The 27,088-nt window shown below is 33.4% G+C and overlaps 1 protein-coding gene across 2 annotated transcripts; it reads right to left on the bottom strand.

Moving 5' to 3' along the window:
• Positions 1-4,638: 4,638 nt before the first annotated feature.
• On the bottom strand, positions 4,639-24,201 carry LOC132745938 (uncharacterized). 2 transcript variants are annotated; one of them, XM_060734955.1, is made up of 13 exons: positions 24,037-24,201; positions 23,728-23,816; positions 19,384-19,451; positions 18,841-18,894; positions 17,753-17,916; positions 17,044-17,058; positions 15,426-15,558; positions 14,291-14,319; positions 13,834-13,996; positions 8,775-8,971; positions 7,811-7,875; positions 5,537-5,568; positions 4,639-4,971 (listed from the first exon to the last, which is right to left on the bottom strand). In XM_060734955.1, exons 1-13 carry the CDS (start codon positions 24,092-24,094, stop codon positions 4,962-4,964), a joined length of 1,077 nt encoding a protein of 358 aa, XP_060590938.1. In that variant the 5' UTR covers positions 24,095-24,201; the 3' UTR covers positions 4,639-4,961. The 2 variants fall into 2 exon arrangements, with proteins under 2 accessions (XP_060590938.1, XP_060590939.1); XM_060734956.1 differs by lacking the exon at positions 7,811-7,875.
• Positions 24,202-27,088: the final 2,887 nt, after the last annotated feature.

The following is a 27,088-nucleotide window of genomic DNA, read 5'->3' as shown; positions in this document are numbered from 1 at the left end:
CTTTATGATTACTCTGTAAAACTTTGCTTTCCTAATCAAAGGCCTCTTGATCAGTGTTTTTCTGAACATTTGTGGTTCTTTATGGATACTCAGTAAGACATTGCCATTAAATCAATGGACTCTTGGTCATTGTTTTTCTGACCATTTATCTCTTTATGATTACTCTGGAAAACATTGCCTGCTTGATCAATGGCCTTTTGATCATTGCTGTCTTGATCGTTGTCCTCTCCTGGTAATATTTTGATCATGGTCGATATATATTGTAGATGCTTTGGTTAGTCAAATTCATAAATTCCCTTGTCCTAAATTGTTTGATTAGATCTAAGATAAAGTAAAAGTTAACTAGTCCCATTTCTATATAAAAAAGTAACAACAAATAAGTAGATGTATCACATGGTTTCAAGAATAGCACATTTCAATACGTGTTGGTTTTGAAGTAACTGAATTCCTGTTCTCTTATGTACGATATGAATGCATTCCTCTCGATTTATTAACTGCATATTTTAAACACAATCGGTATACCATTCTACAAATTATTGAACACAGTGCTAAAGCCAGTACTTAAAACATATTAGAGGCTTCAAAGCTGTTGAATCAAAGATAAGTTAGGTACTAACAGTTTTTGTTTTTCCCTCTTCAAAATATTATTTCGCCCTTAAAAGGAAAGATGTACACATACAGCTTTCAGAAGAAATTAATACCGTTTACAACACCTGATTTTATACTGTACAATTTGTATATTTATGATGTATGGCCGCTTTTTCATATCAACCCTAGATGTAATATAGTTAAATATACATTTCTGGAATAAAACTTCATTCTGCTTATCTCATGAAATGCATTTATTTTCCCTCATCAGTATACATTTGGATGTCCACGGACATATCTTAAATGGTATTTTTAGTGTTCATATATTCATTTCCAAAATTTGATATTTTTAGGCAACACTGGCGTTTGAAATAAAAAGAAATTCAATATCGCACATTACAAATGTAATCGATATTAATTATATGTATTTTCTATTGTATATTTATTACCTTATATTTAAACGTATTTAAATACTACCATTTAAAAGGCAAATATCTCAATCTTTATTCCAAACAAATTACAGTAAGAATATATTTTTGTGATATTCCAAAATTTTGATCTTTATTTTCCCCAATACAATATACACGTGTATCCCACGAAAGACACAAATTAGGAGTATATCCTTATAGAATAGTAATTTATATATAGAGAGGATATTTGTTTAGTGCAGTGTAAGATCGGAATATATTTCACCGAGTGAGCACCAAAAGGTATATTTCACGAGTGGCGTAGCCACGAGTGAAATATGAACTTTTGGTGTTCACAAGGTGAAATATATTTCGATCTTACACTAAACTAAACAAATTTTCTTTTTCTTTTATGCAAATAAACGTTTTAAAAAGACATCAAATCTAATACTGAATGAAAAGCGCGCCAAATAATAATACAACGTGACGTCATTTACGACGTCACGTCATTAAGTTGGTACTCAGTACTGTGCACGCTGGTATTTCACTGAAACAACGTAAGGGGCTTAAATTCAAAACAGTGACATTATCAAAGTGGTAATTTCACTGTTTCAATCAGTGAAATTACCAGTTTTATATCACTGATATATTTCTATAAACCACCGAAAAGCATGTAATAAGAATGAATAATACATTGTATTATCCAAAGATGCCCCACTTATTTAAAAAGTACCATTTTAGTCTATGCAACCCTCACAACGAGTGATTTTTTAAACACTTATAACTTATCACTGGTGACGAAACAGAAGTTCATTTTTATGAATGAAACGAAAATTTCAAAACAAAATTTGGGCTACAAAGTTTGAAAAAGACCATGCATTGCAAAAGATGATCACCAGCATGAAGGTAATGTATATCACATGTTTCTAAACGCAAAATTGTTGATGCAAAATTTAAAATGGTAAATGTTCTTCGAAAACTAAACCAATACTTTCGAGAATGAAGACCCGAAAAAGATTTGGTCAATGTCAGATTACTGCATGACAACGTGTCATCTATATTGCAAGACCTTCTGAAGCAGAACCAAGTCTTTGTGCTTCCCAAGTTTCTGTTTTTTTACCTGACCTTGCCCTTTGTGGCTAAAGCCCTCGGGTCCATTATTCATTTTGCGGGCCGATTATCACCTTCCGGCCCTACGCTGACGTGTATTAAAGTCTTTAATACACTTGGTAGATCTAATAGTAGCATATAAAAAAAAAATAACAAAAACATAATCAAAACAAATAGACTTTGAAGTTCTTTCGTTGAAATTCTTGTCTACTCTTCTACTGTTCTGTACAGAGATGTTTTCTGTTTGTGTGTTCAAAGCAGTAGAACCAAGAAGCAAGTTTTATTTTCATTTTTTTCGGAATGAATTTGTCGTATTATTCCTTCAAATTCAATAGTAACAAAAATGTGTTTGTACTAAATACGCTTAAGGTCTCATAATAAAAATAAAGCGATTCGTGCTGACAACCTACTTTCACTTTTACAGTTAACTGTTTGATGACGTTAAATGTGACGTCATTGTTTCAGTTTGTGCACGTGCACATGTTCTGCGGGCTGATAACTAGTTCTCGGCCCCGGGCCGCAAACTCATAATAGGTCACGTGACACTCATAATCAGTTGAAATCATAGGCAATTTTGTTACTATATATAGTAACAAGTGTATTAAATCTTCTTAGTATACCTCCAAAAGCTATGAGAATGCCTTCAAAGATAAGATCCGGGGAATCTATTGGAGGCGAATACTTTGAGTGAACAAAATAAAAAAAAAAAAAAAAAAAAAAAAAATCAGTGAAACCCTTGAAGAATAAATTTTTACTTGCTTAGATGCATTCTTTTTTGAACACTCCCAGGATATTTTCCTCTGGAGTGTTTCTTATTAAATGACATAGCACGATTGTGAAGGGGAATATTTGTTAAATGCCTATTATGCCTCAGAAAAAAAGGTTTTGTTTTTATTTCTCAAAAGCTTTTTATTTTGGTTTACTTTCATAGTAACCAAAAAGTTACTCATTGCCAAACTACCTGATTTATCTCTAGCAACTCCTACAGTTATAGTAAATTAGTATTTTGTATGGAAGCCAAAATACTTCTTTGATTACATTTTGCTACTTTAATGACAAATTATTTTACACGGATCGCTACTTTGTCCATGTAACAAGCATCTAACATTCTCTTAAACCATCATTTATACATATGAAAATCATGTTCTGAGAAAAAATAATCCCATATTTTTCTTATAAATGTTTAATTTTTCAAAATCACTGGTAAATATGTCATATATAACATACCGGTATGATATAATACATTGTTCTACAGTATATTTATTTTTATAATTTTACAAATATAATGACAACACAATAAAAAAGATGTTGATAAGCCCATCTGTAATTTATATTCAACGTTCAACAATACAAACATTGCAGTACATAATACATGTAATTATATTGAGAGTATCAAAAGTTGCATCTGTTGTTGCAAAAAATGTGCAAAAAATGATAAAAATGTTATTTACATTTCTTTGATTTTACTGTTTTGATTAACTTAAAGAAGAAGAAAAAAACCTACGATACATTGTATTTCAATGATTAATTTGAATTTAGGAATTAAGTCGTTAACTTTGCATAACCAATTTATCAGAAAAAAATATATAATGTGCTGTGGAATAAAAAAATATATCTTAGAAATGTGCGAATAAATATATTCAAATTTGATTTCTGTGCTCTTAAATAATAATAATAATAATAATAATAATAATGCGTGTAATTATAATAATGATAATAATTAAACAAAGATATATCTATCTTTTTGAATACAGTACATTGTTTTCGTCAAAATCTAAATTAAAGATAAATGTATCTATGAATTTAAAAATAGATACCAGTCAATAACTTTGTTCAACCACCACCAATTTTGCAGGTGCTATGAAATTAATTTTTTTAGGTTAGATAACAAATGTGCGAACCAATCTATTCAAAATAAATTTCCTGTGTATGAAATAAATATGAATATAAAACATGATTCTTTCATGTGAGGAATTTCAAATGAATATACATATTGTACTTCTGTAAAATATTTTTGTTGGGTTTTATTTACGTAGTACCAACAAGTCATAGGGTGACCTTCCAGCTTTACTGGTGGTCCTAAGTTGCCCTTCCGTGCATTATTTCAGGCACAAACGGACACCTGAGTAGAATCACCGACGTTCCGTTAGCTAGCTGGGAAGTTTCCTCATATGAAAGAATCCAACGTTCCTGTTGTTGTTGTTACGTACGATTCTAAAAACTATCGACATAATTAATTATGATAAAAAAAATCCTTCCATTGTTGACCAATCCACTGCATTTCACTACAAGTAAAGATCCTGTAAATTTTTTATTACATCCCTTTATTTACATGAAATGTTAAATTCGGTAATATCTTTACAAATAATACTTTTTTGAACTTACAAAATTGATGAATCTTAATTTGAGCATCATATTGATGATATAAAACCATATTAAAATGTATTACAGGATCTTTAACATTTGAGATACATAATATTTAATTGGGTTATAAGTCCCCCGGTTTATAACTTATGAATTACCAGGAAGTAAAGAAAAAAAAGAAGAAATTTTATTAACAATTTTCAGTAAGACTGTTTCTTTACACAAAGGATAGAAAACATTTAATATGTATATACAATAACTAAACATGAAATTATAAAAAAATACGTCTTGGTACATAAGATATTTGAATATTGACAATATACTAAAAACTACTTCAAAATATTTGCGCAACAAACACAATTAGTATGTATTAATTTTTCTGAAATTTCAATTGCCTTGTCGTAATTTAGTTTCCAAATGTTTTCCTTAAGACATAAATCGAAAAATCACATAACAATCCTGTCAGTGCCCGAGAAGGAAATAAATGTCACATTATTTGTTCCTGAAAAAAGATACAACAGATTTCCAGAAATCGATCATTTATTGTTAAAAAGTTAATGTTTAATAATTATTTCTATAATTATTCCCGTTCGTGGAAGGCGACATATCAATTAATAAGATTGGACCATTTCTGCCCGCACACCGCCAGCCCCAAGCCAATCAAAATGGAGAATTTAATACCACATGATTACAAAATGGACGGCAAAACCACCCAAAAAGGGGGCGCTTACGGAGCATGCAATCTGCCATGTTTTTTTATCGGGTTACCTATATTTAGAATTCAAATACTGGCTTAATGTTAGAAGCTCGAAACCAGTGTGTAAGCTCCTACGTGTAAACAATATATGGAGCATTTCCCTAATACTGTAAAAACATCTCAGGTAATAATTGTTTCAATGTTGAAAACTCGCGGAGTTTGTCGAAATGACTGACAATCAATGACATTAATATCTAAAGGATTCAATGCAATCATTGGTTAACAATTATTATGTAAAAATAAATGATCATTATCTAGATTTTATTGAAAATAATCAACATTTCACATTGTTATAATTTAATATACTTACAGCCGGTCAAAAGTTGGTCTTGGTAGCGAAATCTGAAAAAAGACAAGGAGACAATGTGGAACGCATACAAAAATAGTTTGACCAATATCCAAATAATATACAGGACGGATTTTACATGCACCACTATACAGCCTTATGCTCTAACACTACCGTCTTAAAAAGAACAAGGCAGTCTGAAGGACAGCTAAATTCCCTTTCGCAGTGAACATGAATGTGTACTTCTTGACCTTTTACAAACCATGACCTTGATGTTGTGTCATGCATATCATAAGCACATAATCTCATAAAAATATGGAGAAGAGAACATTTAACCTTGACCTTGGGTGTAGCAACCTAGATGTTGAGCTCTGCAGATTCTGTCATGGTGGCGATCATTTGTTCCAAGTAATTTTAAAACCTTTGAATTGTCAATAAGTTATAGAGCGGACATGAAAAATAGATGTTTTTAATTTGGACCTTTGAGTGTGACCCTGACGTTCAGAGTTTTGACTTGATTATTGTCCTCTGCCAATAGTGTCATAAGGGTGATTATAGCTGCCAAGTTATCTTAAAAACAATTCCAGTGATTTAAATGTTATGGACAGACACGAAATGTAGATTTTCTAACATTTGACCTGTAAATGTGACCTTGACCTTGGGGTAAGCAATTCAATTATTGCGCTCTGCACATCGTCTCAAAATTGTGATCACTTGTGCCAATCTATTCAAAAAATTCAGAGCTTTAAAAAATATGGAGGGGACATGCAATGTAGACTTTTATACATTTGACCTTTAAGTGTGACCTTGGGGGGTAGCAATCCAATTACTGCGTTCTGCAAATGTTCTCATAATGATGATCAGCAGCCAAGTTATCTTTTTAAAATTTCAGCGGTTAAAAAGTTATGGAGCGGACACGAAATGTACACTTTTTAACATTTGAACTTTCAGTATGACCTTGACCTTGTGGGAAACAACCAAATTATTGCGCTCTGAACGTCGTCTCATAATGGTGAAAAGTTGTGCCAAGTTATTTAAAAAATTCAGCAGTTAAAAAGTTATTGAGGGTCACAAAATGTAGACTTCTTATTATAAAATGAAGACTTTTTAACATTTGACCTTTAGTGTGACATTGAACTTAAGGGGTAGCAACCCAATTATTGCGCTTTGCACATGGTCTCATTATGGTGATCACTTGTGCCGAGTACTTTAAAAAAAAAATCAGCGATTTAAAAGTTATGGAGCGGACACGAAATGTAGACATTTTATTATGAAATGAAGACTTTTTAACATTTGACCTTTATATGTGACCTTGACCTTGAGGATAGCAACCCAATTATTGCGCTCTGCACGTCGTCTCATAATGGTAATCAGTTTTGCCAAGTTATTTCAAAAAATTTTCAGCGGTTAAAAAGTAATGGAGCGGACACACAATGTAGACTTCTCACTATGAAATGAAGACTTTTCAACATTTGACCTTTAAGTTTGACCTTGACCTAGGGGGTAGCAACCCAATTATTTCGCTCTGCACATCGTGTCATTATGGCGATCACTTGTCCCGAGTAATTTTCAAAAAAAGGTTCAGCGGTTTAAAAGTTATGGAGCGGACACGGAAGTGTTACGGACGGACAGACGGACGGACTGACATACGGACAGACAGACGGATGCCATTTCTATAATCCCCTTTAAAAGAGAAAAAACAAAATCAACTTGCCGTTTTGGATTTTAAAAATATATAAAACGACTAACAATTAATAAAAAAAAATGCATTCATGTAAACTAAAAAATATTAGATTTTAATAAGAATGCTTAACTAAGATATATTTTAGGTTTATAAATAAAATACTGCGTTTTATTTGTTCGAAGATTACTGCAAACGAAACTGCAGACATGCGTGCAATCATACAAGGCTATATATTGATCACATTTGACTATACAATGAATGTTTTTCAATCGGTTGACTGTTATAATGGCGATTGACCAGCAATTGATATTGAAAAAGTCTTTAGGATAATATATATCTGCTTAAAGTATAAAAAAGACTGCCCCACTCTTTATTTATAAATTTGACGTTACAGGTAATTTTTTTTCGATGGATATTTTAACAAAATTTTCTTTGGCCATGTGAGTGATGCGAAATAGATCATGAAACTGTCAGGAATTATTGCAAATGCCAATTTATTTTGACCTCCCACAGTTCTCTTACTATATACCCTTGGATGGGCGTAAGGAAGCTTTGCTTACTTTGTATATCTTAGTTTTAATCTGTAAAGTTGGTGAAAAATTTAAAAATCTTACTTCGTCATCGACATGGGGATACATAAAATCCCACGTAAAGTTTGGTTTATAGGACCGTCTTTCTTCTGAAAAGAAAAGAAAAACTAAATGCCTACAGATGAGTCAAAATTTTCAAGAAAATCAAATTTTATCAAACTGTACTAAGATTTTAAGAAAAGTAAAAAGATTCAAGAAATTATTTACATACTATATATGTGCCATAGATAACTGATTTTGCAGTATTTAAAACCATATTTTTGCTTCGTCTCTCACGCAGTAAAGGCAATTTTGAATATTTTTTCATCTTTATGTCAATTAACGTTACGATTTTAAGTGCCCTTTGCAATGTATAAAATACGTCCGTTGTTCATTTCATAATATTTTACTTTGAAATACATTTTTAAAATCTTAGTGAAATTAGCATGAATCTGGAGGCAGATATTGGAATAGTTAAACCAAGGGCCAGCACAATATGATAAGCAATTACTCAAAGTAACCTTCGAAACATTTTGAGAAATGTTAATTGTATATTGTTACAGACAAAAATTGAAATTTGACAAGACGTATAATATATATTCTTATCATGAGAGTAAAAGTTAACAAACCTTCCAGGCATACTTATTATGAACTAGATTCAGCTGAAATTCTGGTTTTGGTATAACGTCACATTTTAATAATAACAAATGTTAGTGAATTATTATGTTTCTTTTTCATTTATCATTTTATTGCTAACAGATAAATGGCGTCAGACATAATATCCTAGACCAAAATGTTACCATATAATATCACACTTTTGATAATAAGTCATACATAATAATTTCCTTTCTTAGCTACCCAAATAGGGGTTTATGAAACAAAATTGTTAGCAAGGATAATGTCCATACAAACACAATAAATGAATCATTTATTAAGTTTCGCAAACATATGTTTCAAATTGCTAATCGCAAAACATTAGCTATTTATCGTAATCATTTAATTTACAAACCTTCATGTCCGATTTGCACTGCATTGGGGAATGATCTGCGCCGACGGGATTGAGGGGTTTGGTCATGATTCAAGTCTACCACGGACTCCGTGCCTTCCCAAAGGTCTGGAAATTGTGATCCATACACTGGGCCTCTACGACCGACTGTGTCGAATCTTATAGGTATCATGGCCGGAGTAAATCCACTACTTGCTGCGCTAAAGATAGTAAAATAGTACCTCAGTTGCAATTTTGTTTTTCTAAACTGCTTTTATTATATCAAAAATATAATATTAATAAAGATCAATGCTTGCAATTTTGTAACTCTGATTTGGATAACTATCAAATAAAAATGAGTAAGTTTAAGTTTGACTATACCTTACAAAAATATTTTCACCTTTAAGATAAAATGTTGCTCATTAGTAACTTGTGTTGACACCCCTATGGTCGAGCGAGAGCGGGGGAGGATGATCGACCAACTAGCCAAATGGAATCGAACATGCCTGAACAACGGACTTTGAGATTGGAGACGGACCGGCTGACAACATGAGCGGTGACTGAAGATTCATCGTACAAAAATGGGATGTGCGCCAATTGCGAATCTGGTGCGACGCGCAAGGAAACTTGGTGAGACGGAGGAAGAACTGGATCGGGAAGAACACCACAGTGCCCAGAGCCTAAAAGCATCAGATGAGGAAGAGGAGCACATCGACAGTTCTGAGAAAGACACTCGTGAGGAAACGAATGAATCATTAGAACAGAGAAGACAGAGAATGAAATGGCCAGCAAGCACAGAGAAAATAGCATGGAAGAGGTCGGACCAGATGGTGGGGAAAGCAGATAACAAGTTGCATGTAATTTCTGGGATTATCTACAACTTTAGCAAGGAGAAATTTGGAAAAAAATTGGGAAAGAAGAAAAGCCTGTCAAGGAACCCAGGAGGATTCAAAAGATTGCCAAGATAAGGGGAGATCTCAGACGACTGACAGCAACTTTAAAGAAAGAAGAAAATGGAGAAGGAGAAAGTCCTTAGGGAAAGTATGAGGAAGGAACTCAAAAGCCTTAGAAGAGCTGGGAATCTGCGGAAGAGAAGACATGACATGAAAGACACAAGAAAAGAGCCCAGTTCACCAAGGACCCTTTCCAGTTTGTGAGGCGCTTGCTAGTCGAAAAGAAATCTGGTACGCTTCAGTGCACGAAGGAAACGGCCAACAAACACACCAAGGAGACGTATAGTGATACCAGTCGTTATGAAGAACTGGGCCGTTGTGAGAAATTGCTGGAACCAGATCTCACAGAGTTTGAATTTGACAGTGCAGAGCCAATACTGCAGGAGATCAGAGATATACATGTAGTAAGCAAGACCAGAGCATCTTCAGCAGATATATGCTGCAACACTTCTTTGACAACTATATCTTGCGCTTCTTAACAGAATTGTTCACAACTGACTGGCAGAGGCCAGAGGTAGGAAAAGTGACTGGATGTACCATATCAGTAGTTTTGTTTGCTACAGCCACGAATCTTATTGTGAAGTCAGCCGAAAAAACTTCCAGGGGACCAAAATGGCACCAGGATCTATTCAACCTCCGACAAGAGCATTCATGGATGACATGACAATCATAGCCAAGGTCGATGGATGTTGCAGGATATCATTACATGGAAAAGGATGAGATTTAAGCCAGCCAAGTTTAGGAGCATGGTCTTAGGGAAGGGAGTGATACAGGACAGCGCCATATATTGAGTATGTGATCAGCTCATACCTACTGTTAAGGAAAAACCTGTGAAGTGTTTGGGCAAATGGTACAGGGGCTCACTCAGTGACAAGGAGAATATAGCCGATACAGAGTCACAATTTAAGGACTTGCTGAAACAGCTTGAAAAAATGTGGACCTCCGGGGAAATTTAAAGTCTTTTTAATTTTGCCGCGTTGGGCTTTCTTTAAGGATTCTTATTTCACTCTATTTGATCTACCAAGATGGCATCCTTTAATGACTGCTATTGCAACTTCTAATATAGTGTGCCATCGTCCACAGCAGAAGCTATGGAAAGAACCACTATATTGATTTCTAAGAAGATGGTTGGGAGTGCCAAAAAGTTTAACCAGCCTTGGCTTATACTGCACGAAAGTAAGCTACAATTGCCACTCAAAGCCTTAACTGGAGTATATAAGGTTACAAAGGCACGCAACGTCATCATGCTCGGAGACAGTGCGGATGAGAAAGTGAGAGAGGCAGGAGTGAAGATACTTACGGGAAGGAAATGGAAGGCAGAATAAGCTGTAAGAGATGCAGAGTCACGGCTCCGCCATAGTGACATTGTTGGAACTGTGACAGAGGGATTGCTGGGACCAGGGTGTGTTACTCGGTCTCAGTGGAGCAAGGCAAGTAAAAAAAAGAATTTTGATACAAAGTGAGGTCAGACGGACAAAAGAGGAACACAGACAGACCAAGGCCGCAGCTCTTGGTAAGCAAGTCAGATGGCTCAATTGGGAAGGCAAAGGAAGCTGACATGGGTGATATTTGGACGAGCAGGAAATCCTAGAAATGGTATTCTTAGTGACTGGCAGATGGAGCTTGACCTAAAGAAGAAACTGAAATTCCCCGAAGAAATACTTAGTAACTGTAACCAAACTAAGACCAGATATTGTTTTATGGTCTTCAGCTATCAAACAAGTTGTTCTACTTGAACTCACAGTGCCATGGGAAGAAAGAATCGAAGAGAGTTACGAGAAAGAACTGGAAAAATACCAGCCTCTTAAGGATACTTGTAAGGATAGAGGATAGAGGTCTTGATGCTTTCTAGTGGAAAAAAATCTGTAAACAAAGTGATCCCGCGGAAGCATTAATCACAACAAAATTACATAAGAATTGCAGACCCGGTTGTTGGTTTTAGGGGCCTCCCAGCGCGATCACTGTGACGAGCATTTACTTGCCTGGGTATGACAGGACAAGCGCGCAACAAAGCCATATCTTACATATGGAGCACATGAAGCAGAGTCAGCCTCATCGTGGATCTGGCACAAGAAAGAAGAGCCATGAATTGAGGGTTGAAATACCAATAGTTAGGCAGTACCCGCTTCAAGACAGATGAAGCAGGGATAGCTCAAGCCTACCATCTCCTGGCTAGAGCTTGATATTACTCTTGTCGGCGCATCATAGGAGGGCGTAGTGTGAAGCGCCGAAACGCCAAATGAATATGTCACCCACACGAGGAAGGAGATGGTAGCAGATATCGATGCTGTATCTTACGACTGTTTCTAAAAACATAAATCGTCATTTCAGAAATACATATAGAGGATATTTGTTTGTGCGGAGCTACTAAGGATAACACTGTTTTTGAAGTTCACTCGATGAAATAAAATAGCATATCTTACATAATAAACAAACACTTTTTCTTTTTTATTCAAAGCTTAAATACAAATCTAAATGAAATCTGCTCAATAATAACTCGAATATCAAAATTTGTTTTCCCCACTTGTACCCTCAATTTCAGACGAATTGCATACAAATACATGAAGTGTAGAGCTAAATAATAATTTCAAATATGAAAAAGAAGACGAAATAGTTACACCTCGCCGAGCTTAATTCTGCGAAACGGCGAAAGTACACATTAGGTTTTATAAGCCATGTAAGCGGCCACCATTTTTTAGAAGTTGTATGTTTCACACGAGGAATAAATAAAATGTGTTTGATCCGGAGGGATTTCATTTGGATTTTATAATTTTACATTTAATCATACAAAAGAAAAGATATTCGAGGATTGTTACAAACAATATATAATTGTTGACAGATGTGTATACATTCAAGAAACGACTAGAAATTTGGAAAACATAGAATTATTTGCAAGGCTGTCTTACGAACGCTGGGTTATTTTGAGCAGTTTTGCATGTGAAAGGAAGTGTTATAATTAAACTGGTTAAATGGAATATAGATTAGCAACAATATTTGGTGATCGGTAAGTTGAATGACTTTATAAGTAAGATTTATCTTCTTGATTAGATTTGAAATTTAAATTATTTATCAATTTTAGCTTTGCTCTAAAGTTTAATGTCGGAACTGTAAAAATGAGGTACCACATGGGGAATACCTATCAAAACAGTCTCTTCGTTGAAAACTGTGAAATTATGTTTTTGATAATTTTCATTGCAAAATTATCAAATATAATTTTCGCGGAGAAATCAGTAATCCACTCATAGCATAAAATAAACTGATATAAATCATATAGATAGACTGATTTCGAGCATTTTATTTAATATTTATGACACTAACTTTTTTGAATTCCAGCTAAATGTAGATCATATCTAATTACAAACTAAATATTAAATCATGAATAACACGGCTTTTCTTATAAAAGCAAAGTCTTGCTTAGTAAAAACAAAACTTTAATATAAGAAATTTAGGCAAATTACTTGTGTTTTTCAAAAAAGATATAATTTTATTGATAATCTAAAAAAAATCTGGAAACAAAGTGATCCCTCGGAAGCATTAATCACAACAAAATTACAAGAGAATTGCAGACTCGCCCCTAACTTCAAAATGGTTTCTCTACGGTATATGTAACTATTTCAAAAGTGACATTTTGACCATTCTTTCGTTGTCATATATATTTCAAGTGATTGGCTTTAAAAAACAATGGATAATTTAAAATGTTTAGGATATTTTTAATATAGAAACTGCCTAACATCAGGGTCTTTCAGTTAGAAAGTGCTAAAATGTAAAACGATTGGACCTCTTTTCCTAAAGATTGAACATTACCGATACATTCCGAGAGAAACTTTTATTTTGAGTAGCATGGTAAAGTAACAAGGGTTGTTGATAATATATGCGAAGAAAAATATATAATTTAAGACAACTATAGCTAAATGTGATTTATTTTAAATTGTATCTCAACAGTCGCCATTTGCAATTGGATAGGCATAATGTCACTTTAAATTTAAACTTTCTCCGTTTCAAAATTATAACATCTTAGATTGAAAAAGGGAAATTTCAACTTAATGAACGTGAAGACAGTTCTATCAAATTGATATGGAAAAGCATTTTTTATGTTTCAACGGTACGTGTATATTTTGTTTTAAACTTACGAGCTTGGTCTACTGTTTTCTGTTATATTTAAACGCTTCTGTTTCCTGCGTTTCCTCCTTCTTTCTAAGCCAATCAAACTGCAAAGACACCCTAGTAAAGCGCACAATAATAGAAACATCGGTATCCCTACACCAAAACCGACTTTTAAAGCATACTCGTCACCTGAAATATTAAGATATGCTTAAACTATAAAAAGACATAACGAAACGAAAAATTGCTTCTCAACTCCATTATTTCTGTACTTGATATTGAAGTGAAAAACAATAGTCAAGAATTAAAAAGGGACACATAGATGAGACACAAATAAACAAATATATATATACACTAGTAATTTGCCACCGTTACATAGTGCATGAATTTTTACTATGGTAATTTATTATAACTTATTTCATCTGTCTTATGTATGGAAGCATAATCAACATATTAGAAAATAAACGGCAAACTTATTGAACCTACCCGTATCACCGCTTCTGTCTTCTACCGGACTATAAGAGAAGAAAAAAATTGAATAAATTTTCACAATAGCCTATAAGATTATTATATAAATGTATTTACAATTATCTTCAAACAGAGGATAACGAGGAACTCATTACAGAGGGATAAGAAACTCAGAAAAATATATAATTCCAATCCTGACACACAATCCCTCACGCGAGATTCATTGGCCCTTGGGGTTGATCAATATCTGCCATCTTGTTTTATTCAATCAAATGTGTTAACATTTTCATCCATGACTGAGCCGAGAAAAATTTAGGTCTTCTTAATCTTTATTGTCTTTTTTACATAAATAATGCAGATAATGTACTTCTGTGGGATAACATAACAAAACTTATTTCGCAACTTGCAGATTTCAGTCAAATTTCGGCTGCCAGTGTTATTAGATGATGTACCAGTCTAACGTCATTGGGGTTTTGGGCTACAATCATAACATGAGCAAACAGAAACATAAGTCGTTGAAAAAAGAAACACTTAGATATTCTTTTATACATAGAATAGAAGCATGGTATTTGATTTCTATAAAAAATCAACAATTTGTAATTTGCGTTGTAATCTTCATAAATGATTGTTTTATATAAACATCAGCAAGTTAATATTGTTTATACTGTTTTAAAAAGAAAATGTTTAATTTAAGATATTCATTTGGTTATTAAGACACAAACAATGTTAAATGTACAGCTTCTGTCTTTCTTTCCTGTTGGCTTAAGAGTCTCAAGAGTTTTATCATATAATATGTTATCATTTATATAGCAAACAAACAGTCATCATTTATATGGAAAACAACCATATATCAGTTATGTACAAACAACTGTTTTAAGTTATACATGTATAGCAAACAACCGTATATCATTTATTTTTTAGCAAACAACCGTTTATCAAACATTTCCACAAAACCTGTTAAAATCCATTCTAACAAATTGATAATGTTTAGAGTGTCTTTAATTAAAATACAAATTAATCAGTTGTGTGTATATATGTTACTAATGATAATAAAGGGCTCATTGTCCAATGAAATGCGGCGAGAAAAAGATGCAGTATCATGAAGCATGTCTCAGGAGTGATGGTTTACAAAGAGGTTTTAATATATTCTTACTCGCAACGCGTAGTATCGTCCTCCAAGTGAACATGACATTCCGTACCTTCCGGACAACCATTTATAGTATATTCAAATATTTGACAGGATATAGACTGAAGACCTTCAAAATCTAATGTATCATTTTTAACATCTGCAATAAAAATTGTTACATTCATGAATTAATATTTTCAAATATGGATACATCTTTATCAACTATTATAAATATTTACAGTGATTTAAATGGCTATAACATCAATTTATACTTATCATAGTGTAAATAGCATAAGCTTATTTATAAAACATTACATAACATTTATAAAAAAAAAAAAATAATAATACAGGTACAATTTATAAAATGTGTTATTAAACTTAAAATCAGCAATTATAAGCTTATCTACCTTTCTCAGCGTTATTCATAAATGATGCGACATAAGAATATATGTCAAATACGTAACGTTATCTTGATTAATTGTTAATACAACAGTGCGAAAATTAACTTTTAACATTTGTGGATAATATGATACAAAAGCCCACACCAAAACCAAAACTATAAAGGACTAGAACAAAAAATAAATAAATAAATAAATAATAATAATAATAATAATTATAATTATAATAATAAACGCTACAAAAAGTAACAAAACTTATTTTTTCATAATATACACGACATAAACGGCATACTAGAAACTATTGAAAAGATAATACAAATTAAATATTTGTATGACTGCAGCAGTAAACATTATAAAAAATTTATTTACCGGGATCATTGATTTTTGCACATTTAGTGTTGGGGATTGAATACCACTCAAGCCGTTGCTATAGGGCGTGAGGGATGATGCCCTTTTCCATTATCCCTCATGCACAGCCACAATGAAACCGAGTTTGCAATTTTCATATTTGTTGGTTGTTTTCATTACTTTCCAGAGAGTTCCCTCAATTTCAAGATTTTTAACCCTTGATCAAATAAATATTGTCAAATAAAACGTTTCTGGGTTGTTTCAAAATGAAACATGTACATGTAATAATTATTGCAGCAAATATTTGTAAGATAGAATATTTATTTTAATTGATAAAGAATATTCACTTCTAAGTGACTATTACTATTATCAAATATAATAACACATGTATGAAATTATATGTGGTCATTGATACTACAAAATAAAGTTGTCAAGTCTTTGTGGCCATTTATATTATAAAATAAAATGCCAGGTATTCAAGTCATTGTGATCATTATAATTATCAAATGAAATAATCAAATACTTGCGGTCATTTACATTAACAAATGAACTAATTAAGAATTTGTGAATATTAACAAGTGAAGACATTAGAACTCAGGTTAACCGGTTACGCGGCCAGTATCCACTGCCACATAAATCACGTGATGGTCTTATCATATGATTGTGTCAAGATGGCGGAAACGTTTAACAATTGTTTTATCTGTAATAAACAGCGACATTATAACTTGAGCTCTGGTGTCAAATCAGTGGATATGATTGTTAAAATTTGATTTTTGTTAAGTGTAGAATCGAAATTATTTATTACTTGAATGAAACGGCCATTATTTTGGAAATAAACGGTGCGATATTAAAAATTATGTTCATAATATTTATGTTACCGAATTATTGGTTTAACTTACTGTCCGGTCTCACCACTAGAAAAAAGTAACATATTTTTCATTAAAGAGATCATGTTTGATAGATTTTAAAAATAAATAATAATGTTGATAGTATTTAGTATTAGACACAGCATCATGAAAAGAATTATGTATGGATGTTGTTGGCAAGTATGAAATACCCGATCCTATATTACATACATTTACATAGCAGATAACGAAATGTTCTGGAATAAAATATTATTTATTTATTACATAAATTTTCATGCTTTGCCACTAAGAACTTGATCAACATATTCCCAAAGCAATATAGTGTATCACAGTATTCAAATGATATACATTTCTATTGTTTTATTGACATGAAAAATGTAACCATTGTAGAAAAAACCCTTTAGAAACTCACAAATTTACGCCAACACGAGCGCTCATGCGCATACATATGCGCACTTACGTATACTTAGGCATTTCTAGTGTTCTTTATAAATTGACAAGCACAAGAATTCAATTTTCAATTTAATCTGAATATAATTCTTAATAATCTCTTGAATATCAAGGTTCTGTCCCAGCTGAGCTATGTAGTTAATTCAAATCTATGTTTTCAGGTTTTTGGATCTCAGCTCAATACAAACATGAAATGTTTTCTAAATGGTGACCACGCTTGAATTGAGAAAAAGAAAAAAAAAGGTGAACGTTAATGTTTTTCTTAGTCAATTTAACCAATGATCTTACTTACATGTTAATCCATTGAGACATGTTCTAGTTATTGGCAAGTCTTTTTCACATATTGGTAATATTTGTCGTCTGGTCAAATTTGCTTGTGCTATGGCAAATTCTCCTCTAGCTTCCGTCGTGTTTTTAATGTAAACTGTGTAGTTTACTTGGGCAAATGTGCTTTCGCTGAAAACAAAATTGAAAAAAGATGACGTTATTGAATGTGCAGTCACATCTGTTTTCTTATTCTTGTGCAAGATTGTAAGTTGTTCAGTTTTTTATATTCATGACTGGCTTTGACTAGCTGTATTTCATCCATTGTGAAGTCTGGATTTAATGAGTATTTAGTAAGTATGAGTCAAACTTTAGTCATTGACCTTTTGTTTGTTTTGTTTGATTTTAATTCATTCCGAACAGCATTTTTAAAGGTTAAACGGCGGCTTTCCAGCTTTTCTGCAGGGATTATTTAGGTACCTTATCCAGCATTATTTCAGCCACATGCACGCAAATTAAAAGAACGATCGACCTGCCGTAAGATAACTTGAAGTTAAGTTTCCTCACATAAAAATCCAAAGTCCATGACAGGATTAGAATCTATAGCGGTAAGGGACAAGCGATATGAAGTCATTTAGTGGTTTGTGGTGATATAGAGCCTGTTCATATTTTTTAAAATAATAATTATGGACACCGAATGGATGATTTATCTTATCCTATACTAATCTACGACTTCATATGTGCTCCTTTGTCCAAATTAGTTAATAACCACTGCATTTGTTAATATTAAACAATTATACTCAGGGAATGACTAAATCCGGGGAGCCTTTGTTTTTAGGGAAGTAATACAAGTATTACCAAGTTGCCTGGAGGAGCTAAATGTAATTCACCATCACTACAAAGGATATTAATGGCTATATGGCGACGCTTCAGCTTCACTGGTAAAGGAATACCACAGGTACCCCTTTTGATTCATGCACGAACGGGTACCGGAGTAGAACCACAGTCCTTCTGGATGCTAGCTGGATAACTCCCGCGCATGATAGAGTTCAGATTCAAACCCACAGCGGTGATGTGCACGTGGTATGGTGTCAATTTGTATAAACAAAAACAAACCTCAGTGCTTGTCTCTTTCTACGTCCTGTATTTTCTGTACTTTCATTATAAAATCTGTAAAACAAAAATAGATTAAATAGTTTGAAGCAATTTAATAATAATAAATAAAACTGAATATTAATATATATCTTTTGAAAGCTAAAATAAAACCATAAATTATGTCATATTTATTTTCATTTCAAGAGCAACTCTTTGGGGTTTTTTTGTTGTTGTTTTTTCATGTAAAGAAGGAGATTTCATTTTCTTGTTATATAAACATAGAATACATTGTTTGTTTGTTTCGTTGGATTTAAAATCACAACGGCATAGAATGTAAGAATATAACTAAAGGTATATATATACATGCAAGAGTAATTTAACTAGTCTGTCTGTGATTGCCGTGGTTAATAGCTATAATTACTCACTAAATTCTCTTTTTGAAAATTGCAGGTATAATTTCCACTGTATATAATATGTCTGTCATTAAAACATTTTTATTTCACCAAATATTTTAATTTCCTCGTATGAAATAATGTAACTTATAGTTAAAGAATTGGAACTTACACAATACTTATGATGGTGACGTTATCAAACATGTTACCAGGCATAGATGCTCCGAAGTATTCTTCAAGCTAACAAAAATAAATAAAAGAAAAAATCAGACAATTCTTATTAAACCTTACACAATCTCATTGGCTTAATAATGTTATCATTTACTTATCACAGCCTTTCATGATTGACATATAAGTAGAAGAACACTGTAAAGACGTTTGCACGCTCAATAAAATACTAGAAATGACACTGAATTAAATATTTTAGATGAAAACGTGACTGCACAAAATTACATGAAGTTATAATGTACATACTGGTCTTTCATAATTTAACGAGAAAAGTTTGTCTAGATGAAGATAACCTACATTCGTCGAGTTGCGGAGAACATCTACTTCCTTAAGAAGTAACAAGTAACACGCAGTAAGTCGGATCAAATGATTATATTAATAAGTGTTTCTGATTAAAACCAACAACTAAAGTTAAAAAGAAAAAATGTTTAAATGTTTCATACGCGCTTTGCCTTCATTCATTATTGCACATATTGAGTACTGATACATAGTAAAACGTCGAAAGTATAAAGGAACGATACCGTTTAAGCGATGTGAATTGGTACGATACGGTACAATGGCGGAGGAACCTGACAAACAGCGTGGGTAAGAGTCGATTTGTTTCAAATAATTGTTGTATGGGAATAATAAAGTACATGCGAAGCAGAACATATTATTATGTATGATGGTCAAAATAGAAGAATACACACTTAAGTAAGAAAAAAGCTATTGAGGTTAATTGTTACTTTAAATGCCTCCGGCAACCTGACACACATATTAAAAGTATAAAGTGTACAGATGTACAGATGTAAAATATATTTTATAACATATAGCACCAACGTGTTACCTATTAAAAGCAAAACTAAATGCAAGAACAGAAATTAATGATCTATTCGCATATATCCACAATATTTCCGTATGTCTTATTGTACTGTACGCATGATAATTGGTCGATAAAGGAACTGTAATTAAAAATATTGGCTCCTTACGACGAGCTTTCATACATGACCGACTGATGCCTGTTCTCTGTGCATGAGCAACTAGTTACCCGTATGGTGAAAAACAGTTTCATTTAATGAACAGTGAACTATAATATACTTATAGCATACAAAAATAGACACAAGGAAACTTTAGGGCAGTTCTGATTCGAGAAAAAGTCTTCCTGTTCTGATACAATGAAATTACCTCTTTGATAGACTATTTAAATCGACATGTGTTTTCTTTTTAGTAAAAGTAATTGTGGTGAGTGTGGAAAATAACTTATAAAAACATAAACACCGCATCACACTAAAATGCATCCAAAGGAGAAGGTTCCCAGGCACAGAAGGGATACAAGAAGGGCCATCCAGGCCCATCGACTACTCCAACCTGCCCACCCTGATGAGCTGGTGGGCCCACCGGCACTACCTTAATATATACCCATATCTCCCAGGGATTCAGCTCGGTGGGCCCTCGGTGTATAACCGAATATACCGTATGGGAACCGTATGTCCAACCGTGTTCTGTGTGAGACGGGCTTTAACGCTTATTACTCGTGTATACTAAAGCTAAATCCGTTGGAAAAGGTCACTGACCAAATATAGACCTATATAAAGAAATGCAGTATTCTTGGTTTACAGGTGAAAAACATAATTAATGAAATATGTCGTTTTTATGGGAACAATGAACTTTTTTTTTATCTGTCACATGGTGATGTAAGAAATTTAAAAGTGTTGTGGATTCATAAAAAAGATGCACCTCATACACGCCGTCCGAAAACTGCAACTTCGCCAAACATGATCGAATTGTAAAGGCTTTGATTGCTTGTGATGCAAGATTTACAACTAGGTATATTGCATAATGCGTTGGTATCTCTGTAGGAGCCGCTAATACAATTCTCAGACGTGATTAAAAAATTCGAAGGACAGTGCCTGAATGATATCCCATCTCCTTACAAAAGAGCAAACACTTGCTCGATTCAGAATCTCCAAACAATTGTTGAAACAGTTCCCATAATGCAACAATCGATTTTTCGCAAATATCATCAGTGGGGATGAGACGTGGGTTCATTTTTATGAACCCAAGCGAAAGATACATAACAAAATATGGGCAACAAAAGGAAATCAAAGATCTTGCAAAGCAGAAAGTACCATGAGCGTGAGTATTTTGAGAGATTGGGGTAATAATTTGGCAATGTTTGTTAAGCACTTCTGAAAATTGACCCCGTTGCATTCATATACTACTTAACTTTGCTAAGCACGATATGTTTGAGTAATATAGATAGTTTGGGATAATTTATTCAACTCAGTGCGAAAGGTTTAAAATGTTGACTTACTGATTTGTCAATTCAGCTGACGAATTTAACCCTATAAATGAGTTTTACACTGATTTTGTGCTGTCCCCATGCAGCGTGTTTTCCAAATTTGTTAAATTGGTGTTTTTGTTTACAGTTTTAAACTTAATACCGTGTTTGTGACCCGTGACTATCAATGACAGCTTGGCAGCGCCTACTCATACTCCCTTTTAGGTTTCTGATCGCTCTAACGGATATGGCTGTCCATTCTTGGACCAACATGGATCCAAGTTTCGGATGGTTCTGAGTTGCAGCTGACGAGCAGAAATTCTAACCTGCATCTCATTCCATATGTGTTCTATTGGATTAAAGTAAGGTGAGCGAGCTTGCCAGTCCATGTGCTCAATAGACTCCCTTTCTAGGTAGTCCTGGACCACCCTGGCCCTATGGGGCGAGCATTATCGTCCATTATAATGAACTGATCGCACCTTGCTCCAGCAAACAACCTAACATGGTTGTCTAAGATGTCATCTATGTAATGCCTTTTTGTCAATGTGCCTCTATTAGCACAACCAGGTCGGTCCGTCCATGTCATCTGATGCCTCCCCACACCATAACTGACCCAAAACCGTAGCGGCCATGCTCAGCAATATTTCAGCCTGAAACCGTTCACCTCGTCTTCTGCAGACTTTAGAACGACTATCTGTGCAGTCTATGCATAACCTGGACTCATCAGTTAACAGAACATGTCTGGCAGTGTTGCATGGTCCACCATGTAAGCTCCATTGTCCATTCCAAACGGGCTTTGCAATGGCTTAATAATGAGCATTTAAATAACTTTGCAAGTACAAATAGCAACTAACATTCACGATAATTATGGACTCTGATCTTATGACTGTTTCACCGACACAAAATCAGTTACAGCCAATTTACTTTCAATAACTTTCAATAATCTTAACGCCTATGATTTCGAGATAACACGTGTAGGTCAGAGTCCCATATGATCAACACAAAATATACTATGTTAATAGTTACAATTTTCTATACTCACTCTGTCTGACGCGTGCTTACATGCTAAAATCCACCATTACTTCGCGTCGCACCTTTTCACCTCGCTTAAAAAGGATCGTACCTCTATACATTCAAGTAGGTTTGAATTGAAATCCGTATTTTTAAATCGACACTTGCTCATTTTGGTACGCCTTACATCTTTTCAATATCTCTTCACAAACTGATTACATATGATTATATCAACTTCGCTAAAGTGACATCAATGAACTGGTAAAACAGAAATAACTCGAAATTGACATACCCCGGAATTGAAAAATATTTTGGGTTTTTACCCAGCTAATTCATAGGTTAAAACTTTTACAGCTTCGAAAATAAGTGCAACAAGTTGACAATCTGATTAAAATAAACACATGATTATCGCTACGCATTAGGACTTTACTACGGAAAGCCATGGCTGTCTGATATGGTTCTTTTTCAATTTATTTAACCATTTGGATAATATATAAGTTCACTTCGACTATATATGACTTGAAAACACCTTCTTATTTAACCGGAATCCATTATATTAATCCACAGTTACAATATATGAAACCATACTGTCCGTGTATGAAACCGAGTTAGCAATATATAAGTTGATTTTCTCAATATATGATTCCAATTCTTCAATAATTTTTAGTTTTTGCCATAATTGTGTTCGATTTAATATTTTCCTATTATAAAATCATCAATTATCCAACAGAAATTTCTGTAAATATCGATCAGAATGTATTAGTAGCGCTCAATTCTTAAAAAAATGGGACAGTCTTTTTTAAAATTCGGTTAGCTTTAATATTGTTTCATATACATTTTTTACTATCAAATATTAATCACCATAATAAAAGTCATTTTTTAAAAAAAATATGTTACTTATGAAACTCAACTTGATAGCGACGATAATGTGCACAATATTATTGTATCATGGGCAAAAAAGAAACAACAGTACCAAGTTCAAGATTGTATATACTGGTGTATAAAACTTGTACATACCGTTAGTTTGATAGTTTTTTTAATATACTTTTGTTGCTCCTCTGAAAACACTCGGAATGTAACAGATACATTGGTAGTGTCGGAAGGGTCTGGAAAAAATCATAATCAATTTTCCTAAAAAGAATAAAAAACAACAACAAATAACAAGAAATAACAACAGCAATTAAAAGGACTCAATTATTCTTTTGGTCTGTTTCGTTTGTTGATCTGAAGTAATTTATAGGGAGTAGAATGTAAAATCTTACTCCCTTAATGCAACAACATTATGTCGAAAAATATGTGTGAATTTTATGTAGATATTAATCGTACCAGACACAGAATTACAGTATGGCGGGAACAACCATCCTTGATCTTCGTAACATGTCATTTGACTGTTCCCTCTTAGCTCATAGCCGGCATTACACGTGACATTCGCCGTGCAACCCGCCAGTGCACACGTGTATGAAAGCTGCGCGTTTGTCACAGTTGAATTGCAGCAATCTGAAAGTATACAATTAAAATAATAAAACTGGTGGTAAAAATATGCTCGTTATATCAACTACTTCAAAATGTTATTTTGCTGGTTATTTTGTAATGTATCATATTCGGAATACAACATGGATATTTTAGCATATTAGTACTGATATTTGCATTTGAGTAAATTAATAATAAAAAAACACCAGTCCATCAAAAAGACGTTACCTCAAATTAAAACATAATAAGACATGACAAAAGTGATAAAATGAGTGTAAGTTAGATATTGAATTTATTGAACGAGTTGAATAAAGTTAAAGATCCTGTATGTTTTGTGATTGATATTGTTACTGTGTGTATACCACACTTGCAAAAAATTATATATATATAATTATGCAAATAAATCAATTTTCAAACATCGAAGAATATGTAAAATGTGTACTTCAAATATTTGTGCACATTATATTTAATCAAAAATTTACATGCATTCATTTCATATTGGAAAATTTGACTTAGAATTTAGAGAAAATAAATTTCTAATAACCTCCCTTTATTTACATGAAATGTTAAATTGGGTAATATCTTTATAAATAATGCTTATTGGAACTTACAATATTGACAAATCTTTTTTGAGCATCATTTTTATGAAATAAAACCATGAAAAAAATTGTGTGACAGGATCTTTAAATTACATGCAAGCCTCTGGCAAGCAAAATATTATTTTATTCAACGAATTCAATAAATTGAACTTACAGGAATAAAATATTCTATTTATCACGAAATAACGACTGTTTAAAGTGAAAAAAGAATCATTTTTCAATGACGCGCCTATAGGGAAACGCTAACATTTAGCGCGTGTTTACACTATGTTTGTATAACGCAAATGACGTCACATCAAAATATATGCACGGCGGTGCGATACCGGTTTTGCGGAGTCGTGATCAAAACATAAAAATGAAGAGATTGAATAAAATAAACACGTTTTTTTAGTAAGGATGAAGCATTTGTAAGACATGGGAATAAAATAAAATATTACCTTCTTTAAAAAGCAATCCTTCTTTACAGCTAAAGAACCTTCATATATATTCAAAGCACCACCATCAAGTTGTTATCTTGTAAGTAAAAATGCTACGACGGATGGACAGAAATACGCCAGGTGTATAGCATAATATAAGCAATTTTCTAGGATATATAATTAATGTACTCAATATAAGTGATCATCCTATGAAGTTTGACAGTTGTAAAACAATATTAAGGTCATTTGATATTGACTTTTGACCTTGTGACGCAAACATAGATATGGATCTTTTATTCAATATCGGCAATCATCCTATGAAGTTTGAACGCTGTAAGTCAAATTGAACTTGTGTTATGTTCCAGAAAACACAATTTTCAGTGTTAAGATCATTGTGAGCTTGACCTTTGACCTTATGACACTAAAATCAATAGGGGTCATGTATTAGACATGTCTGTTCATCTTATAATATTTTACAGCTGTAGATTGATTAATACTTAAGTTATTGAACGAAAACCGTTTCCAGTTTTAAGGTAGTAATGACCTTGACCTTTGACCTTGTGACCAATGAGAAAATAGGGGTCTTCTACTCAATATTTACAATCATTCTATGAAGTCTGAACACTGTGGGCCAAATGGATTTTACGATATGCTCCAGAAACCACAATTTTCAGTGTAAAGATCATTGTGAGCCTGACCTTTGACCTTATGACACTAAAATCAATAGAGGTCATGTATTGGATATGGCTGTTCATCCTATAAAATGTTACAGCTATAGGTAGATCAATACTTAAGTTATTTAGCAGAAACTGTTTCAGTTTTAAGGTAATAGTGACTTTGACCTTTGACCTTGTTACCCCAAAATCAATAGGTTCTTCTACACAATAATGACAATCATCCTGTGAAGTTTTCAAACTGTGGGCTAAATGAAACTTAAGTAATGCTCGCTCCAGAATCAACAATTTTCAGTGTAAAGATCTTTGTGACCCTGACCTTTGACCTTATGACACAAAAATCAATAGGGGATTTGTTTTGGACTTAACTGTTCATCCTATTAAATTTAACAGCTGTAGTTTGATTAATGCTTAATTTATTAAGCGGAAACTGTTTTCAGTTTATCTTTGACCTTGTGGCCCCAAAATCAATAGGGTTCTTCTGCTTAATATGGACAATCATCCAATGAAGTTTGAATATTGTGGGCCAAATGGGACTTAAGTTATGCTCCGGAAACTGTTTTCAGTTTTAAGGTAATAGTGACCTTGACCTTTGACCTTGTGACCCCAAAATCATTAGGGGTCTTTTACCCACTATGAATAAAATCATCCTATGAAGTTTTAATATTGTGGGCCAAATGGAAGATATGCTCCGGAAACCATATTGCTAACGGACGGACGGACAGACGCCCGGAATTTTCTCGGGCATATAAAAAGATAAATAAAAAGACAAGAATCGCCGGAATGCGACGAAAACCAGATTTTCAACGACTAAGTTTTGATGTGACAGCAATCGAGAGGTCAAAGTGCACTGAAGTTATTGATTAGAAGCTGAAAACTCTATTGTAAGCAAATGACCTTGACCTTGCTCCCAGATATCTAAGTGGCAATTCAAAGCTGCCACACAGCACGTTTGGTGTCAAAAGATCAAAGCAAACTCAAGTTATTGAGCGGAAACTGAATTTCTATTTTTAGTGAGAGTGACATTGACCACTGACACCTGGGTGCCTCTTGATATAAGCTACCCATATAGCAAGTTTGGTGTCAATTGGCCAAAGCAAACTAAAGTTATTGAACGGAAACCAAAAGTTGACAAACCTGCCCGCCCGCCGACTTCGGCATTACAATTACCCGGTTTTCGTTGAAAAAACCTGGTTAAACAAGTGGGAAAAGACCAGTG

The sequence above is a fragment of the Ruditapes philippinarum genome, unplaced genomic scaffold (assembly GCF_026571515.1).
Source record: "Ruditapes philippinarum isolate M1 unplaced genomic scaffold, ASM2657151v2 ctg878_1_1_1_1, whole genome shotgun sequence".
NCBI lineage: Eukaryota > Metazoa > Mollusca > Bivalvia > Venerida > Veneridae > Ruditapes > Ruditapes philippinarum.
This window is presented reverse-complemented; position numbering and strand designations above follow the sequence as displayed.

Coding starts and splice junctions, on each gene's coding strand:
- LOC132745938 (XM_060734955.1), bottom strand. CDS start 24,094: ATGACATGTTACGAAGATCAAGGATGGTTGTTCCCGCCATACTGTAAT. Junction 19,452..23,727: donor AAAAAACTATCAAACTAACG/GTATGTACAAGT, acceptor TATTTTTGTTAG/CTTGAAGAATACTTCGGAGC. Junction 17,917..18,840: donor AGAAAGAGACAAGCACTGAG/GTTTGTTTTTGT, acceptor TTTTGTTTTCAG/CGAAAGCACATTTGCCCAAG.